General features: G+C 41.9%; 1 protein-coding gene across 1 annotated transcript in view; it reads right to left on the reverse strand.

The window, feature by feature from the left end:
- Positions 1 to 21047, reverse strand: part of TENM4 (teneurin transmembrane protein 4) — a 349236-nt gene that overhangs the window by 51168 nt on the left and 277021 nt on the right. The window contains exons 17-21 of the mRNA XM_018071344.2: positions 16449 to 16716; positions 14265 to 14408; positions 12995 to 13244; positions 10467 to 10487; positions 3996 to 4228 (exon numbers count right to left, since the gene is read on the reverse strand). Coding sequence (XP_017926833.1) covers positions 3996 to 4228; positions 10467 to 10487; positions 12995 to 13244; positions 14265 to 14408; positions 16449 to 16716 — 916 coding nt within the window. The remainder of the gene's footprint in view (positions 1 to 3995; positions 4229 to 10466; positions 10488 to 12994; positions 13245 to 14264; positions 14409 to 16448; positions 16717 to 21047) is intronic.

The raw sequence follows: 21047 nt of genomic DNA on the forward strand, positions 1-21047 counted from the left end.
TGTCCTATGTTTGTGTAGCCTACCTTTAATAGAGAAGCCAAAGGTAGGTGAAGTGTGAAATTCTTGGAGGGTTTTATCTCTCGTAATGTCTTTTCTAAGCTGATCATCTAAAGGGAGTTCTCTCTCCTTCAGTCAAGTGAGACAAGAACCTCTATCCAGAAGGTACTTCAAAGAAATGTATTGACAGGATAAGGAATAATGGTTTTGAACTAAACCAGGGTGGATTTAAATTATAGATTAGGAAGAAATTTTTCCCTGTCATGGTGGTGAGGCACTGGAACAGCTTGCCCAGAGAAGCTGTGGCTGCCCCATCCCTGAAAGTGTTCAAGGCCATGTTGGACAGAGTTTTGAGCAAGCTGACCTATTAGAAGGTGTTCCTGCCCATGTCAGGGGGGTTGGAACTAGATAATCTTCGAAGGTTCCTTCCAGCCCAAACCATTTAATGATTCTAAGAAATTATCCACTCTGAACTCAGGGGAGTTGAGGTGAGAACTGGAAGAAATGATCAAAACTATGGGGCAAAGGTTGCTGCTCAGAAAGTAGAGAACCATTCTGAACAATGTTTGCTGCAGTGGAGACCTCATTCTTCAGGCTATTAGATCCAGGAGGAGGCCTGTATTCCCAGAATGTGGTTCATACCACCTTGAATACATGCACTGGCATAGAACAAACCACCTTCAGGGTACTAGTTTCTTTCCATTGACAAGAGAGCCAAAAATCTGCTTAGACCAGAGGTTTGGCTGGTCCAAGAGGCTAAAAGTACATTCAAAAGTATATGTTGACAACTCATGACTGATTCTCATGAATTGCAGTTTTTCATCTGGCAGGAGGGTATTCCCTCAGTCTTTTCCAGCAAGCTGCAAATATCAGCTAATTAAAACATCATGAAAGGCAAGACTGATTCCTTATAATTTTTGAAAAAGTGAAAAGTTGTCCTTAAAATAGAGAAATCCTACTTTGCATGAAGCAATTGTGTTCACAGAAAAAAGACAGCTCTAGCCTTAAAAAGTAGAGTCTTATGAAGAGCTTGAGAATTCTTGAAGAACTGAACTTTCTAAGTCCTTCCCTGGCCACCTGATATCTCCCACAGCTACAGAATTATTTCCAAATTTCCTCTGACCATTTTCTTATGAGTGTTTATTTGCCTGACAAGACAGGGAAGCAGAGGGTCACCTGAGAGCACTGGTTACTTTTACAATAAATCATTTTTATTTTGAACTATTATGAAATATGATCATATGAAGGAAGAGCATTTCTAGTTTTTCCTGCTAGGATGAACACCGTGAAACTATACACAATGGTGACGTTACACTGTCAGCACGAGTTTACACTGCTCATTGTTTATTGAGGTGAATGGGGAGTGAGTCACGTCTGTCACAGCGATTGCCTCAGCAAACTTTGCAAACTCAGGTTAGAATCAGATCAGGGAACACTGTTTAGGAACTTTCCAATGGCAGTGTGGGCTTTCTGGATTATTATTTTCTCGTTGTCATTCTGTTTTGCGTAATTTCCTCTTTTACCCTTCATTTACTTCTGTTTTGTGGAATTTTGAAGCTGTGAAGAATGAATGCATGAACTACTTGAGAATCTTGCTGTTATAAGATTGAGGTGGGAGAAGAGCCTCCTGAGCGCTTTGATTGCCAACAAGAAGGATTCCAGTGCTGAAAGCTTTGAACTCTGTTTGCTATAGCAAAGCAGAAACATAAGTCATCTAAACCTTGCAATATCCACCCACGGAGGGAAATTAATAATATTCTTCTTATCTTGTACAAGAGAGAAAAGAAGTCCAACAAAAGTTGTGGGTTATTTTTTTTTGGCACTGGTTGAACTTCAAAATGGTGCAGCAAGCTGGATTACAGATTTCTGGATTCCCTGATCTCATGACTCATCTGCTGGACTGCCTGAATCTCTCTGCCAAAGTCACTTTTTTTTTCTTTTCACTCAGCCTTCTCATTTCAGTGAGACCATTTCCATACTGCCACCTGACCACAAGTAGTTGTTCCCTTTCTATACCTGTGCTTCTGGCAATACTGTAGCCCAATATAATGGTCAACTCATGGGATTCTGGAGTGCTTGGAAACCATGGCAGGCTCTTTGAACATTACAAGGGTAGAAGTTTGGCTTTTGATGCTTTTTGGCAAAGAAAACAGGTTTCCCAAGGTATATTTTTCTGCATCCTGCCAGGAAACAGACAGCCAACATGTAACAAAAAAAATTAAAAAAATCACAACTAGACCTGACACAAAAGGTCACTAAATCAGTTTGGGTTTCTTGGATTCAGTAACAACAATGTCATCTCTATGTCATGAGAAATAACTTCCTAAGAAATATGGAATCATTGAATGGTTTGGGTTGGAGGGCACCTTAAAGATCATCTAGTTCCCAACCCCTGCCATGGGCAGGGACACCTTTCTACTAGGCCAGGTTGCTCAAAGCCCCATCCTGGCCTTGAACAACTTCCAGGGATGGGGCATCCACAGCTCCTCTGAGCAACCTGTGCCAGTGCTTTACCACCCTCACAGTAAAGAATTACTTCTTTATATATGATATAAACATGCCCTTCAGTTTGCAGCTATTCCCCCTTGCCCTATCACTCCATGCCCTTATCAAAAATCCCTCTCTAGCTCTCTTGGAGCCCCTTTAGGCACTGGAAGGGTCTCTAAGGTCTCCCCAGAGCCTTCTCTTCTCCAGACTGAACAACTCCAACTGTCTTTGCCTGTCTCCAAGAAAAGAAACAACAACTCAGCTGACTTCATCTTGTCTGCTCTTAATGAAATAACTTACCATAGAATCATAGAATGGTTTGGGTTTGAAGAGTCATTAAAAGCCATCTAGTCCAAACCCCCTGCTTTGGGCATGGACATTTGTTAAATGATCCCCAGGTTTTCCTGGCAGATTGCTTTACCAAGAGGTTGGGATAAGCTTGGACATTGCTGTGGCGAGGAAGGAGGGGACTACCACCCCCTGACGCAATGGAAAAGAAAATCTGCAGCACACTGATGTCAAAGCCAAGAACCTATAAATAACTCCTCACACTCTTAACAGCTGGGCAAAAGAAGACATATAACAGGCAAAAATGCCATATCTCGAACAACATTCCTGCATGGGCATCCTTCTCATCCCTCTACATAAACACTGTTGAAAGTGTGTGCAACAACAGTACCTTCCACCTCATCTCTATACCTCCTGAGTGTTTTTTTTTCCAAGGAGTTGTGGACAGCTGGGAGGAGCGACATCCTCCATCTGCAGAGCTTGTTACCTTGAGACTGCCAGACTGAAGTCTTGGCTACACACAGGAGTGCATATGTTTGGCTAAACTTGTTTTGAACAATTTATTTCACAGTCATGAAGGCTGTGTAATGCTTTTATTCAGATTTGACTGTGCTTTTATCTCATTTCAGTATGTTTGAACCAGGTGAAGTTACGCTGAATTGGACCATTACCATATCAAAATTAGTATCCACCCCTATAGGATTTAAGCTGGATGCCATGACATATAACATAAATGTCTAAACCTCAGTTTACATATCTCTGAGCTGTATGTTGGTTTTGCTGCCATTTTATATATATATCTATGTCAATGGTTATAAAACTTTTTTTTTTAATGCCAAGAAAGCCTCAGTGAACTGGATGTTAGTGAATCCAGTCCAGGTTGGGATGGACCAAGCGCTGTTGGTAAGGAGGAGTAGTAGCTAAATGGCTATAAAAGAGATGGATGGATTTATCTATTGCCCTATGGGCATGTGCCCATCACTACACCCCTCTGGTTTGGCACTCCTCCCAGCCACATCAATATGAAGAACCAAGACAGGACTGGCTGAGGGTGAGACATAATTATTTCCAGAAGCAAGCCCTTAGGATGTGTTTGTGGGGAAGGCTTGCAAAATCTGAGAGTATTTTCTGGACTGGAAAGGAGAGCAGTCTCCAGTGTGACTAAACAACCTGCTTTCAAGAAGATCCCTTCAAAAAAGCCTGTGAAGAAGAAGCAGTCTCACCCCTGGGATTTGTAAGGGTGGCATCAGTGCCTTTGCCTCCATCTCCGCAGCGGGTGTCATCGAATGGGAGGCACTGATCCCCAGTTCCAGCCAAAACCTCTGAATTCTTCACAATGTCTTTCACTGATGTGGTTGACTTGATTTTATAGATACGTCGGCTGTTGGTGTCGGAGAGGTAGATGGAGCCGGTGATTGGATCTGTGGTCAAGTAATACTTATGAGCTGGGCTGTGGCTGAAAAACAAGGGTATGACATTATTAATTTTTTGGATTATTTGTTTCCTTGAGACAACAGGCAATGCAAGCACTTTAGAGAGTGAAAACACACAGGGCAGAGAAACACTGGGAAAGTGAAGGAGTGCTGTATCGGATAATGTTAGAACAGGGTGTGTTAAAGCACAGGATCCTGATCGCTGTGTCGGGAGTGCTCTCTGGCATGGAGGGAAGCAACCAAAGGAAAGGGGTCTCTGACCTGAGCCAAAATCATGCCAGGAACTACCAAAGGTTGAGTCCCAGTGACTGTTTGCTTAATTTACTTGTTATAGCTATAGTCCTGAAACCGGTGTTAGTGCAGTGCCAGAAAGTGAAGGGAAATGAACACTAGGGAAATAGAACAAATAATAATTAAAAAAAAATCTGCCCTCCCAACAAAGATCCTAATGCAAACCCTAAAAGCACTCTCCCTGTATAAAGCACCTGAAGATACATCCTGCAAGATCACTTCATCAAGGCTCATTTGGTGCTCTTGCTGACTCCAGAAAAGATTCTGAAGTGCTGTACTGCCCTGGCAAAGATTAAGGGAATCCTACCATTGAATTCAGATGGCCCTCAATGATGAGAGAAACAAAATAATTCCCTGAGTGGCACATTTTTCCCCAAGTAATGCATGAACTGGGATTAGGCTGAGGAACCCTAACATTGGTCCCCTGTTAAACCCCGTTCACTCACTGCTTCCATGGACATAAAAAAAGGGTGGCTGAGGAAACAGCGTGAGCAGACAGAATGATAATGTTTTTAGCTCCACAACTGCAACACTAAATGAGCTCAAGACTGAAGAAATTAATAGACTAGAATCCACTTTATGGAAAGCATCCAATGGGACTGGCCAGAAAAAAACAACCAGATAAGTTTAGACATAACTTAAAAAACTGTCTTGTAAGAATTTTACCTATAGTTTAATATGGATACTTAAGCTATTAACTTCCTTTATTAAGTGTTTACTACTAGTGTGTACTGAACTGTATCTCTTCTAAGCCTGAAAACAATGGATTAGACTTGTAACTCCTGCTGCATAAGTCTCCTTCCTTTTAAAGAAAGGCTAAGTAACAATTAGAACAAGTATGAAAGTGTCTACTTGTCATGATTTGAGAGCCTCAAAACTTCAAGGGTCACCACCCCCTGGGGTTTTACCATTTTATAACTTCAGGGGGGAAAACTGTTTCCCCCCACCACACTACTATTCTCCAGAACACTTCCAAGCTGTCCAAACTCATCAAGTCCCAAGAATTCATAAAAAAAATCTAGACCATAGTTCACTATTTTGCACTTAGTGGAACTGTTCCAGGAGAAGATAGTTAGAGACTTGAGTGTCAATCATAGTTGACTCTATTCCTCCTCATAATAAGAAAATTCTTTTGTCTTTCAACCTTCATGTTAGGAAAATAAACCATTCTTCAGACATGTAAAAACTAGTGAATTATGCTCGGCTTAAAAAAGCAGTAAGTTAGATCTTCATTCAAATTACTTAATACTTTATGGGGGGAGAGGGCAAAGCACCTTTCTGATTTATTCTTGAATAACCCTTGTGATTTATCTTACCAAAGTCTGAACAGATTTCATCTCCGCAAATGACACTGATTCTTGCTAAATAAAATGCTCTGACCTTCGAGACAGCTCCAGCCTGACAGTTCAGTCACCATCTGTATTCCTTCCCAATGACAGCAGGCTGGGAGGGTATTATTTCATTTACCTGCATGTCACTCACACTAAGCAAGTGGCTTCAACCCCGGTGGAAGAAGTTCCCTGTGGGAATCCATCATCCATTTTGATGAGGGCCTTACATTTTCTGCTGACTGTCCTAACAAAGCCCAGCTGAAAGTCAGCTTTTGAGCTGTTCATAATCTGTATTTTGCATGACAGGTGGACAAGAGGAGGACAGTTTTGATGGCACACTGTAATCCTTTAGCATCTTTGCCTGTCAAGCACAGAAACCTTTCCCTGAGTCTTACACTAGGCTATCAGCAGATGGGCAAAGGCGAATTTTGACTTCCTCAAAGAAGAAGAAAAATGTGGGCAGAAATGGAAGTTCCTGCTCCTCTCTCCCACCACTGTCATTGGGATTTATTTTGGATTTCACAGCCTCACTCTGGTGCATTTTATTATTGATTATAACCTTCTGCAAAAAAAGAAAGATCTTAAAACTCTTTCCTATTCCCAGCTCCTGTGCTAAATAGACACTAAAACAAACTGTTGACAATAGTCAAGCTGGAATTTACTCCACTAGCCTCTGCCAACAGTTTTCAATGCTATATGGGGAAGGTGTCTGCCCTTGCACGAATTGCACAGTGTTACACACTGAATCTTTTCTTTATCACTTTCAGATCTTTCAGGATGAGAGATGTTAAATAAACATGTTAGTCATGTAAAAACTCCCAGACTGCTTCCCTTCATCTGTGATAATGCATGAGCACTGCAGCCAGGAACACTGGGCCTTTGTTTTTTATTTAAAGCCACAATCAATAGGCAAATCTAAGTGGTAAACTGGATTGAACTGAACAACAACTGAAATAAATCTGCCTGGGGTGAAGCAGAGAAGACTTTCATCCTCTCTCATTGCTCAGCTAGACAAGGGCCCAAAACAAAAGACAGGACTTTTTACTATTCAGCAAACATAATCAGTTACAGTATTTGTAGTCTTAGAATATTTATCCCTCATATTGACACTACTACTAGAAAAGGACTGTGGGGGAAGAGCTGATATCCCATTCAGAGTGTTCCTTTAGCTATTACACTTTTTTTAGAAGAAAGCCTGAGCATTGTATTGATATTTTAAGCCCCGGAAGCAACAATCTGAAGTTTCAGGGATGGGGTGGGCTGGTCCCCAGCCAAGAACAGACACTTTGGTGGGTATTTGTGGGCACGATGGTGTAGTCACTGGGAATGAGGACAGTTTCATAGGCAGAAGTTCTGCAGGCCAAAGTGAAATGGAGGTGATATTGCTTTCCTGAATGCTTGTGATACAGTGATGTGCTGGCAAATTATAGGGAAAGCTTCCAAGTCCACAGTGATCCCTGTTGTTCGGGGTTGCATATAGACTCTCCCACACATCTGTCTTGCCCCCTTACATTTATATTCTCATTGTCTGGAGAGGATGGTGCCAGTACCATTTGGGGAACTCTGCAGGTACACCAAGGAACTCAAACTCCATTTTAAAGTGCTTGTGCTTTACATGATTCCTTATACAGACACATGGGGAAGGAAAGGGACAAAAAGTTGGGTGAACATGCAGAGATGTGACACTTATGGATTCCTTCAGCTGTACTATGATAGATGCACAGGCTCTGAGCAAAGGCTGATATTATCTGTTTGGGCCCAGAGCCCATGTTTTGGAGGAGTCTGAGGAAGGAACCTCCTGCTCCAGAGTGGAAAGCCAGTGAGAAAAGGGACAGGGTTCCTGGTTTCAACCAGTTCCTTACAGTACGTCAGCACAGCAAACTGCACCTTTTCATTGGCTTCTCTCAAATGCCAGGGTATTCATATCACCAAGCTTCAGATGGTTACAAGGTGGATGCCTAGTATCAGATGGTATCAGAGCTGGCTGCCTTAACTCTCTTTACAGGCAGTGGAAAGAAATATAATCTTTTTGGGTAAGACTTGCCTAACTATTTTCAACATTTATTTTACAAGATGAACTGCATCTTAGTTTCTCAAATACAAGAGCATCTACCACCTTCTCCAAGGACAACTTTTATTATTGGTAACAGTACAGCTCTGGTTCCCACTGTGGTCAACAGACAAGAGCAGTCACACACCAAAATTATTTACCCATAAACCACTGGTCTGAATAAACCCCTGGGGCTTCTTTAAATCTGATGTCCCTCTTTAAAGACATGAAACCAACTCTAACATTTTCTGTGCCAGCTACCCACTTCCCCTGTGAGCGTTGCTGGCCACATGCATTTGCTGGTGACTAAAGAACTACCAAATTCCTGCAGCCAACTGGCTTTTGTTCAGTGGGGTTGTTTCCATGGCTCCATGCTAAGCACCCTGCAGCTCAAAACCAGAGGATTTTATTGTAGCTTGTGTGAGGTACTGGTCTTTTTTCCCTGGGTGACATTCAGTAGATTAATAAGGAGGCCACACAGCGCAGTGAGCTGAATTTACACTTGGTCTTTTAGTGTTTGCAGTTTGTGTGTGATGCCCAAAGCTCTTCTAGTGTCACACACTGGATAATAAAACTTTATAACAGTGCCATAAGCCAAGCCAGCAACCGCAAAACACTTTTGATCTGATCCTAGGGCAGTTTTCTGGGATCTCTCTCTTTGCCACTAATTGTAGATTTGTGTCTCTAAGGTATGAATGGAAACAAGAAAGGAAGAATAAATTTAAGTGTGGCCACTTTTTGCATATTTTCAAGACAGAAATGCCTCACTGCCCTCCACGTTCCTGCAGAGCAGGTATCATTATTTAGTGATGCTTTTTGGCTTTCCCTTTCCCCTGCACTGAGGAAGCTTTTGCATATGAATTTCAGCTTTTCCAAAACACTAAGACTCAGTCCTGTGGATCTCACCCTTTGCACTGTTGACCTTCATCGGTGTTAAGTTTAGGACCTTCCAGTTCAGAGCACTTGAGCTTTAGCTGAGACTACACCCACTCATTTCCCTGTGGCTCAGGAATGAAGAGGTTTCCTAACAAGACATATTATGGCAAATGACATAGAATAGACACTAAATCAGATAGGTAACTCCCTTAATGTAGTAACAGATGGGAGTATTTGATCCGGATCTCCTCACCTCCTCCCTCCCTGATTCCCCTTTGGCCTGCATTGGAGCAGGCGTGTCTTGGATTTCTTTCACTTAATCTCTCAGTTTTTAGGAACTGCCTAAATGCTGAAGCCCTACCAAATTTGTAAGGCTCTGATGGCATCTACAGCATTTGTGACCATCCATATTTCTTCCCTGAGTTACTGCTTTCATATATAAAACCTCTTCTCAAAACAGGTATTCAGATGCTGCCCTTCACAGACAAAGTAGGTGCACTTTAGTGGCTGTGTACTTCTTGGGCATTAAGGATATAACCTGGCTGTTCCAAAGAGAAATGAGTTTTTCTATTGCCTTCAAATGATGTGAAAGAGGAGCTGGGGGCTGGAACTCAACCTGATAAAGACAGTCAGTGAAAAGGTCTTGAGTACCAACCTCCCAGCCCTGCTAATAGATGCTTTGGGCCAGTCCATTTTGCTGTGAAGCTCAGCCCTTCATTATTCTTCTGGCAATAAGACAAAAACCTAGTTTTTACTCCATTTCATTTCCAGGCATGCAGATAAAAGGAACATTTCTGGTTTTGCATAGCCTCTATGAAGTCAAAGAAGCAGTACATGAAAAGCATGTAGCAAGAAAAATCCCCAATCCCAAATACAAAAGAAAACTAAACACACACACGCAAAAAAATCCCAACTCCACAGTCTAAGCTTCTAATTTAGAAAAGCAACCAGGGAGAAAGATGGGAAACCTGTCAGAGTCAGAGAAGTTGTTGTAAACACAGGCAGTGACAGGAAGTTGACATCTTCCAGAATGAAACTGATTGGATCAAACCCACTGAAACTCCAGTGAACCCAAGTGACAAATATTCTTAGTGACAAAGTTCCAATTTAGGAGTCTTTTTTTTTCATCTTGTTTTCTTGTCATTACTCTTTTTTATTGCATTTCCTGGCTAAGGTTCTGAGTTGCACTACCTCCTATCTGAGTCTGACAGACTTTCACGTGCCAAAGCTCTCTATGAAGAGCTCAGACTGAAAAAGTTACAAAAACTTACTTCCCCCAGTGGGTGGTGCTGGGGGACATATGGATCTTCATTATGCCCATGAAACGCCCCAAACTCAAAAGGAAGAGTTTTCACTGTATGAGAATTATTTTTGCATCCTAGCTATTCCAGTGACCTGTATCCTGATGCTGTTCCCATTGTACTTTCTTGGTTAATTCCCACCCGTTTTTCCTTCCCCCCTCCTCCTCTTGTTACCCTGCTTCTCCTGCCTGTACTTCCCCTGTCTCCAGCTATAACAGCTCATGCAGAAGCCTGCACAGCTCAGCATTGTGATTAATGGCTCCCAGTTCTGATGACTGATTGCCTATGCCAGTTTTAATCATGCCAGCTTCATTTGCTATTGAATCATCTGGAAATGGCACTTGTGGCTCACTGTGTAACAACATGCAACAAGACAGGGAGCAGCATAAGAATTCTCCACTGGTTGGCTTACCTATGTCTGAAATCTTTATTTCTGACAGAAGACAGGAAAGCAGGGAATAGAAGAAAGAATGAGGTGTTAGCAGCTTGGTTCGATGCATTATTAGCAGATTGAAAACTTGACAGTAACTGTATCATACAATGCAATAATAAATAAAGACTTAGCTGGAATGACACTGATGTATTTTATATTGGATATTACTTGGCAGTGAGCTCACTTCTGTACTGCTGCATATCACAAAGGAAGTGTGATCTCACCTGCTTGGAGTTATTCACTTACGTAAGAGATAGGACCAGGCAGATTTTATCATTGAGTGCAGCACTGAACTAAACAGATGTAGATGCAGATATCTTTACAGTTTTTTTCACTCTCAGTGAAAGAAACACCTTGTCATTTACAAAGGTAACTTAAGAGTTGCACAGTTATGGGTGGCAGTTCATTGCCATAACCTCGTGAACTCCTGCCCAGAGGACTGAAATTATGCTGAGCTGGACATTTTTCATACATCTAAGTTACATACCCAGCTGCAGCTATCTACAACCCACAGTGTATTTGCTTTCCAGAACACTACACTCAAAACCCACCCTCCCAAACAAACCCCAGAGCCAAATAGTGAGGATGTTAATCTCAAAGGAGATGCTGATCTGAGAAGACACAAGCAAACTCCATTTAGTCCAAATGCAATGGCTTTTCTCCACAGCTTTTAGCCAGCCGACATCTGAACCCACTTACTTTATAGCACACCAGAGTGAAGAAATGTTTATTAGATCCAGTAACCTAAGTGTTTGCACAGATGAAGCAGCAATCGTTCCAGCAGATTTAACTCTGGAGTAAATTTAACTCTGTGGCTCTACACAACAGCCAGCAAGGCCACTCTGTCAAGGCTTCCAATTTTCTCTTTTCCAATGAGAAAATACTCTGCAAAACCTCTGATGGGTCTGGTATTTCCACTGACAATGAAACAGGGATTGGGGTTTAAAATTGTACTTCTGGGACTGAAACATTAATCCCACTCAGTTGCAATGGGATCTGGGTTTACCTAGACTCTTCTGGAAATCTCACCTTTGGTCATTAAAATAATTTTCTGGCACTGGAATAATATTACATTCTTTAACGAGGACCAGGTCTGAAGGTTTATTCCAGCTTCCCACCTTACAAACATGAGAGATATTATGGTCTCATGTATCAGGAAACAGAATAGCAAGAATAAGGTTCCTGCTTGTTTGCTCAAAAGGTACCCCAGTCCTCTGAGGTGTGTGTACCAAGGTAGTTTTCTGTAAGCTCCAGCCGTGTGGTGGCTGGCTGGGCTTTTTTTTTTCCATACAACATGATCTACAATGATGGTTCTGTGTGCCAAATAAAGACCTTCAGCAAGGTTTAATAATTATGGCATATTTGTAAAGGAGGGATTAATGGGGTCTTGCGTGAATTTTGCTGCAGTCCTTGCAGAAATAAAGTCTTATGTTTGTCCTCAGTAGAGATATTAAATCTGAGTAGAGGAGGGAGGGTCTTACTTTGCAGAAGATTCGCATTTTCAGACCAGATCTTGAGAGGTAAATGGGAATGCTGAACATTCCTACCATGCTAACTTCATAGTGACTTCTCAGGACCTGAGTTCAGGTCTGTCACAGAGAAGATTCAATCAGAAAGACTCCTTTAGCTCTACCTGACTTTCCTGCAGTGAAGTCATTATTAGCAGATTGAAAACTTGACAGTAACTGTATCTTGTCTGGCCACACAGAGCCCAGAAGCAGGTCCCATTGAGTTGAAGTGGATAATTGTATTTATTGTGGAAATTCTGGATAAGAAAAATATCTCCAGTGAGGTCAATTTGAAATGTGGTTCAGTCACAATTTATTTCATTTTCTCAGAATGTGTAACAAATCCATACTTTTCCCTCTGCTTCCTTGTTTTTAATGAATGTTCCTCCCCATTCCTCTCTATTTCTTCTAACATATTTTTTTGCTTTGTTATTTGGGGTTAAAAGGAAGCTCTTCACTTTCAGATGCTCCATCTATATGTTCAGCCTGACACTGCTGTTCAGTTGGGAACTGAAGGGGGTTGATACATTTGTCACCTCAAAACCAACTAGAAAATCCCAGTCTGTGACTGCCTAGAGTGATCATCTTGTCTCAATTATGAATGATTATCAGTCTTGACTAAACTCTACATATGATCATCAGTGCTGTGTCCTAAGTTTAGATTATCTCAGAGGCTGCTTGTTAACTTCCAGAATTCCCACTGGTTTCTGACTACAGGAAAAGGCAGAGATCAGCACAGCTTGATTTAGCAGCACAGAAATGTGTCAATACTTTTGGCGTGTGATTCAGTTCTGTAAGAACTTGCTAGGTCTGTGTTTCTCTGGTGTAAATCAAAGTCAGCAGAGTTGCAGAAGAGGCAAATCTGGACAGCTTTTCCTTTGTTTTGCTGTGTTGTTTGCTTTTTTTTTCCAAGAGTTTTGCTCATTTTTCTCTTGGGTACATAGCATTTTCGCAGAACTTAAGAGCATAATTCTAACAGCCACATTCAGCACAGTGTACCTCAGCTCCAGTATGTTGGTGACATTGCCAGAGGGAAAGATCCTTCGGATGTAGTTGAAATCTCCAACATAAAGGCTTCCATCAGACCCACATGTTAGGGCAACGGGAGCCAGGAGTTTGTTGCCATCTGCCAGACCATTGCAGCTTGGACAAGAAATGCTACGTCTGCGGCCGTTGCCCATAATGCTTCCAATTACAGGCGGCTGCTGGGAAATGAACTGGTTTTCCCCATTTCCTTTGTGCAAGATGCCTAGAGAGAGAAAACAGTAATAAGGAGTTTAAAGAGAGACAGGGAAACTGAGACCAAAAGCAGCACAAACTGACAGTGCTGGATGCCAACTGGAGAATTTGTCAAGTAGCAAGGACTTTATCATCTTTCATAGTATTGTTTCGTGATAGTTTGAAATGAGGAGCCCCTTATCTGAATTAAGTATTTTTTTTAGACCCATTAAATTTCCTGAAGAAGAAAAATGTGTAGGGAGAACACGATCGTCTTTACCTTTGAATGAAATACACTTTTCAGCATCTCATGAACTTTTACCTGTCCTTTCTGTGCCTCCTTGCCCTGTAATTTGCTGTCTACCAGGCAAAAAAAAAGAAATTACATAGCTCATGGAGAGATAAGGGACAGGAAGACCATGGGACATTCTCTATAGGCCTGTTTCATCTGCAAAGTTTTAGAAGAGCTCTGCTTATGTTCCCTCTAAGTGCAGTGCTCTCAGCAGTGATGCGGGCTGAATTAGATGTTTGCTCCCATACCACTGCTATTATCCAGAAGGACACAGTGCTTCCGCCTTTGAATATGTTCTGATCAGCTTTTAGGCCTCCCTGCTGCAGTCCTCAGCAGTCTTCAAGGACTCTGGAACTTTCCATTCTCCCTTATGACTCATGAAGCCTCTCATTTTGCAAGTACACTAGCACACTGGAGGATGTGTCTGGGTGGATTAATGCTCAGTGACAGGTCCAATCTGAATAGGCTTCCCTTTGTTATTTTAGGAATATTGTCTTTCTTAATACCCTTCTTTTGCAACATCAAAAAGTTAGACAGTCCAACATTCAACTACTTCATGATGGCCACCCTCTTTTACATTTTTTATACCAAGTCACTTCTAAATGTAGATTACTAGAAATAATTTGTTAGTAAAACACATGAGAGAGCACATGTGTTGGTCAGGTTTCTTTTAATTCCTTTTCTTGTATTCTTAGTGAAAAAAAGAAACCAGGTCTTGTAATGCTGCATTATTCCTGTTATGTGTCACCAACAACCTACCACTTTGTATGTTGAGGGCATGGTGTTTGTCCAAGGACCATCCTCCAAGTTTGGAAGCATCAATTTCATAACCCTGGAGCACAGCTGTCCTCTTCTCCCACAGAATCAAGTCTGGACAGGATTCATACTCATAACCTACCGAAACTGTGAACAAGAGAGAAAGAAAAGGCCCCCCCAGATGAGCAACTCAGAAATGCAGTGCCAGGACACACAGAGTCTCAACTGAGCAGGGGTAGGAGCATTTCTACAGGTGACTGCTAATTTAATTGAAAACATGTCATCATGATAATGCACAGTCCTAATATTTTTTATCTTTAAAAAGTCCATTCTGCATTTAAAAAGGCCAATGCAGTTGTAGATGTTGGGCAAATGTGCTAAAAATTTAAAAGGCACTGTTTTAAAGACATATTTTAAAACAATGGATATTAGGATTGGGACTTGATGATCCCTGGGGGTCCCTTCCAACTCAGGATATTCTTTGATTGAAGTGTGTAAACCACTGCTGGACTCCCACATGGGAGAATTTTACTTCTACCTACTTTCACTGGTCAAAGACTGCATGTCAGGAACTTGCTAAAAATCATGATCTTTCTTGGAAAGTAAGGACTTGCACAATTGATGCATGGGGCAGCAAGTCCCTCAGAGGCAACAGTCTCAGACCAGGGTGACTTGTGGTCACTGTTAATGTCAAAACTTTGCTTGCTGGGATGCCTAATCAGAGCCGTTCAGGAGAAACTCCACTGAACGTGCCGGAGTTGCTTGAGTAAAATTATGTCAGTAGAAGGAAAATCATGTTTTTGACAGAATAATGACTCCTTTATGATTTTCTCAGAAGAAGCAGGACCAGTTTCATTGGTCTGCTTTTCTTTAATCTTTATAGCTGAAGTAGAGCAGAACTGCAAGTTCCACACAAATGAAAAGCAATTACATAGATCTTTTTTTTTTTTTACTAGAAAGAAATAAAGATCTGATCTTACAAATTTCCTAGCCTCTTTGAAAAGTGCTGAGCACCGAGAGAACTCAGGATTCCCCATCAAACATAGCCTTTTGCAGAATCAGACTGTATCAGAGGAAGACATAAGTAAGGCTATGAAGGCTCAATATTTTCCACTGTTCTAGAAATGCGAATCATTGAAAGCATGACTGCTGATGTCCTGAGACCTGCTTGAGTGCTCTGGGGCTGCAGAGCTGCTTCATGAAGCACTCCAGGACCCACTGCTGACCTAGCATCTTAAAGAGCATGTAAGCATAGTCTTTCAGGATATGCTACGGGGACACATTTCTCAGAGTGGACTCCAAGATGGGTAAGGCTCAGCAGCTTGTATCATCCAGTCTGCTCAAGGCAGCTGAGCCTGAGTGACTCCACTGGAAAAACAGGTATCTTACAGCTCTTCTAAAGGAACTTATCTTCAGTTGAGCTATGAGGCATCAGTAACCATCCTTTTGTCAACAGGAGCTGTATTTGCTGATCTGGGATGTCTCCCATTTTGCTAACACCATTTCCTGGCAGCCTGGAAGGTCTAGTCTAGACTCTGTTGAGGACCTGTAACTGAATGTTCACTTGGTGTTGATGAGATGGGAAGCAATCACTACAGAACTGCATTATCTCTGCTCACTAAACAGCCAGTTTGGGATGGCATTCTTGAGCGGGTAACAAAGGGGAAAATAAGATTAGAGCAATCCTGAAGGTCAGGCAAAAGGAGGAGTTGCAATCAGGGCTCGGTTCTTGGAATTCCGTTCAAAGCAGTGCTGACAGTTTTTGGCTATATGTGAGAGGCAGCCAAATGTCTGTAGTCCCAGTTCATTCCCTCTGTATGAATTTGATGGTAGCAGCTCAGGATGTATGTGCTGGGCCACGAGCCAGAGAACAGATAAGTATTCATACCCTGTCCTTGAAAGTGTTCAAGGCCAAGTTGGATGGTGCCCTGGGCAACCTGATCTAATGGGTGGCATCCCTGCCCATGGCTGTCCCTTTCAACCCAAAGCATTCAGTGATTCTGTGACTTATCTATTGGGGAATGTGTGCTGTTTGGACAGCTGGGCCAAACCCTCCCCAAGGAAGTAGCAGCAAATCAGCAGGGACTATTTCATGTGTTTGCAGTCAGACCATTCTGATCTACTACAGGTCTGTGCCTTGCCACTTAGCTGCTTTTAAAAAGAGACACAAACCCTGGGGTCACTTACCGAAGGCTTCTGAGAGCCCATACACCTTCTGGCTGTAAACGTCTGTCTTATCCCAGATGAAATAATAGGACAGGTCTGGAGCTGCTGCAAACCACTTTCTGAAGAGGCGTCCCTCGACGGCCACCATGAGGTGGACTTTCATGAGGTTGAAGGGGATGGTGGGGTGGGTCATGCTGATCCGCAGGACTGATTTGTAGCCAGCTGTGCGACTGCTCAAGTAACTCACTTTTATTTTACTACCAGAAACGTTAATCTCCTCTTGTAGAGCCTGTGGAAAAGCAATCCATGAGGTGTCAGATCAGCAGTGAGCAGACAGGAAAAGGCAGTGAAGCTGTAATTTATCAAACACACCAGTATAAAAGCTCTGGCAGACATGTCTAAAAAGGTACTAGTAGGCATCGAGTATGAAATCATATATGTAACTTATTGGGTTATTTATGGAAGCCAAGGAATGCCTCCCTCTTTCTCCATCTCTATTACATGGGAGAAGAGGAAACCAAAGTATCACATTAGGTCAGGGCTTACAATGGGACTCTTAAAAGGAGTTCCAGGACACACAGTGAAAGGAGCTTGGTGTCGGAGATTATTCCAGCCCATCAGTTTAGCTTCCATTTTCTGTATTTTATCATGGTAGGCTTTTGTGGCTGCTAATTTTTGTCTCCTGACTTATTTTTCCTAATAAAATATCAAGGTCTACTTGGCCTGTATCCTTAAGGATGTTTCCTGGCCCTGATCATAACCTGCAATTCTCTCCATGACATTAGTGAATCCTGTTTCCACTCTCCCTCCTCTGACTTACCCATCTCTCCTTTGAAACTGCTCCTTGCCTACCTCACCTTTGACCCCTTTATGCCTGAGCTACCAGGACTTACCCATCTCTCCTTTGAAACTGCTCCTTGCCTACCTCACCTTTGACCCCTTTATGCCTGAGCTACCATTTACCTCAAACCTTTTTTTTTCCTGTATCCTAGTCCTTATTTCTGACCTCACGTTTGTTCCTACTTACTCTGGTACTTGCTTCTTACCTGTGTGATGAAGCTATCAGCCTGACCTATCACTTACAACTCCTTTCCCTTCCCTTGCAATCCTCCTTCTCTTTCTTTTCCAAATTCATCTGTATTCTAAGTGAGTTGCTTCATTTTCTCCTCCAGCCATGAGTGTGGGCATTTCTGGCTGACTAGGACAGTTATCTCATTTAAGAAAAGACTTGAGAAACATTAGGGAAATTTTTTTCTGCCCCTGGTCTGCTTTGAGAACAGAGAAGTAACAGTAAAGATGGGATTTGCAGATAATATAACTGCTAAAGTATCACCAGATCTTAAAATTTCCTCTTCTTTTTTTTTTTTAGCTGGAGAAATGCTCAGAAATTTTCTAGAAACTGATACCAAATACATCCCTGACACAGTGCTGATGCTCCCATGCAAATACTGATAAAAAAAAAAATCTTAGGAGAAAAAAACTGTCTCTTTCAAGAAAATTTCACTCGTAGGTAAGCACCCAGTGTGCACATTTTCAGCACAAGTCAGTAACCTTCAGTGAAGATTGAAACATGAAGGTAGAAGCTTAGCAGTGAGCTAGAAACTTGGTCTGCTAATGGGATGCGTTAGAAGGTCAAAGCTGGCACTTTCCTCTCCTGTGCCAGTGTGCTGAACCCTAAATGCTGGGAAAATGCTTCCCTAGCAATAGTCAGCTTTCTGAATATAAGGGATGTGGAAGCTTGAAGGCAGGTGAGTCACAAGATCCACCCATTAGAAAGTGATCATGGTGTGATTCTTGGGATTGTCCTGTGAAGGGCCAGAAGTTGGACTCAGTGATTCTTGAGGGTCACTTCCAACTCAGGAGATTCTATGATCCTCGTGTCTTCCAAGTTATGTCACTCCTATATCCAGATCCTCCTATGTGGAAGCAGCAAACATCCCTGGTGTGATAAGTGGCTCATCTCTTACAGGTTTTCTGGTTAGTGTTACCAATAATGACAAATCTTGTAATCTGCACCTGAAAACACCTCTTCTGAGCTATTATCCAAAGCCCCAACACTTTTTCAAGTGATAACTAACAGGTTCTGAGAGTTGCAGCACTTGACAAATGGACACATCCAGCAGTTAAAGCCCCATTCCACTGTGCTCATAAATATTTACTTTCTCTAATGTAACCATTTAAATTTACATATCTCAGTGCTTAAGAGGCTGAAATATGACAGAACTGGGAAAACACAGGATTTTTAAAATATATTTTATGAGATCAGCAACAAGCTGGACTGGGACTAGGTTCAGCCAGAACTGAGCTGAGCCAAACCGCTGTAAAGGTGGTCCCTTGTATCAAATCTATCTTCATATGTAATCCCACTAGGAAAAAAACAGGCAGAAATAATTGTCACAGAGGTACTATTTGGAAAGTCTGGTTCAGATCCCTGTCAGAAATAATTATTTCTCTCTGTCATGATCTATCTCTGCTGTCTACCATTCCAAAGAAAGGGTCAGCCCAACGCTACTGAGCCAGTGAGCAGCACAAGGGGCTGTGTTTAAAGGTGTCTGCTTGAAGAAAGGGTTCAAATAGAAATTCAGTTGATCCAAAAAAACATTTGTAGTTTGTAAGTAGAGATAAACTAGCAACAAAGCACAGCATTGGTAGGGGAGAGTATAATCCAGTAGGACATCAGTGGGAGAAGAGGGGAAAAAAAAGCTTTAAAATACTCTGAATGCACTAAAAGTAACAAGAGCTGAATTGTGCCCTTATTTCTATTTGATAATTGCTGTTTGGCCCAGATACATTCATATGCTGTGTCTGTGGGCCTTGAGAAAGATTCTTAAGAGTTTATCCCAGCCTAACCAATATAATCTGCTCTATTAAAGGGGTCCAGCCACCAGGCTGGGTAGGCAGAAGAGCTGCTGCTTCAGGCTTACCAGGCATTTACACAATGTAGCAATTTTCACTGCCATGTTCCCTTTGCTCTGTGGTGTTGATCTATTCTTGTGTTAGTAGCAATTCTACTCTTTGCGTGAGACAATGTAGGAAATCTAGTTTCTGTGTGCTGGGTTAACACTAACAGCTACTCTTCACTCTGCCAGCAGGCAGCAAGGAACAGTCAGTCTTTTTTTTTTTTAATAAGATGTTCAGAGGGAATTTTGAGAAAGAAAAGCATTTAAGGTCTGATTTAGGGGCCTTAACATAGACATCTAGTACTTTTGAGCTGTTCTATGGTATCCAAAACTTCTGCAAAGGCATGACAGCTCTGACATGGACCTTCTTGAAATCTCCACCTTTCTGAAGCTACAGCTGGAAGCCTGAAGGGACACTTCAGGGCATCCTTAATGGCCCCAAATCTGTCTATAGGCACCTGAATCAAACATTAAAAATGCATTATTTGGTCTCTTGAACGCATCCAGGTAGAGAGCACTGCATTTATTTGTTGGAGCTTATGAGGGTTTTATCTACCCACTTGTCAAAAATCTCTTTCCCAGTCCTGCTATCTGCTTGTCACCTCCTCCCAGCTTTGTGCTCACACCTTTTAAACTTAACATTTCCCTACTGAGAACTGTGTATTATAAAATGCAGCTGCAGGAACTGACAGCTAGGTTATTTTTTATTGTATGTACATCCAGTATAGAAATGAAAAGTAGTCCATTTCTGAACTGAAGTACAGTCAGGACTCTCTCACAAATCAGATTCTCTTGTAAACTCCTGCACCACAAACTCCATTAACCTTCAGCTATCAATATTTGATGTGGAATACTGGTTTACAGGTTTTAGCTCAATCATTTGGCACATGGGAAAAGTACTGTTCATCATGTATGGGATTCATCTTATCTCAACTTAGGAACCTAAGTTCGGCATCTCTTCTGAAGTGCTCTTTTAGGTCTCCCCACAGCAAACAGCAGAGATAGACTCTTTAGAAGGTTGATGTTGCCACGTAAACTTATGAGTGGGATTCAATTCCAGTTTAAGGCATCTAAATCCAGACGTCAACTTATAAATATGCTCATGTGAGGTAGGCATATAAACATCAATTATAGTCAGTGGAATCTAACTATTATCATCAGTGAGGGCCAGAAGTCTTAACTGATCTGTAGGCTCCACTGATAGTACTGATTAAATTTCTGTCAGCTTTAATGGAAGCTCAGACATCTAGCACCTCTCCCAATGACTGCATGTGAACTCCTTAATTAGGTGTCATAATGAATCCTTCTTAGGTATTAGATTCCATAACTACAGGTGTCTAGTGCTATTTGAGATGTCTAAGTGATTTGACATTCACAAGGATTTGGCAGATACAATGCAGGACACTGCTAGGGGGATCATTCTGGAGTGGCAGTTGGAGGCCAAGCAGGATATCAGGAAGACATTTAAAATGGCACTAAACATTTATGATGAGGGTGGTAAAACACTGGCACAGGTTGCCCAGAGAGGTGGTAGATGCCCCATCCCGGTAAACATTCAAAATCAGGTTGGACAGGGCTCTGAGCAGCCTGATCTGGTGGGAGTTGTTTGTGGTCATGGCAAGGAGGTTGGACTAGATTACCTTTCAAAGGTCCCTTCCAATCCAAACCATTCTATGATTCTAGGATTTACAGTCAAGAAACTGTATCAAACCATTGCTTA

This window comes from Manacus vitellinus, unplaced genomic scaffold (genome assembly GCF_001715985.3).
Source record: "Manacus vitellinus isolate BGI_N305 unplaced genomic scaffold, ASM171598v3 scaffold_2_pilon, whole genome shotgun sequence".
NCBI lineage: Eukaryota > Metazoa > Chordata > Aves > Passeriformes > Pipridae > Manacus > Manacus vitellinus.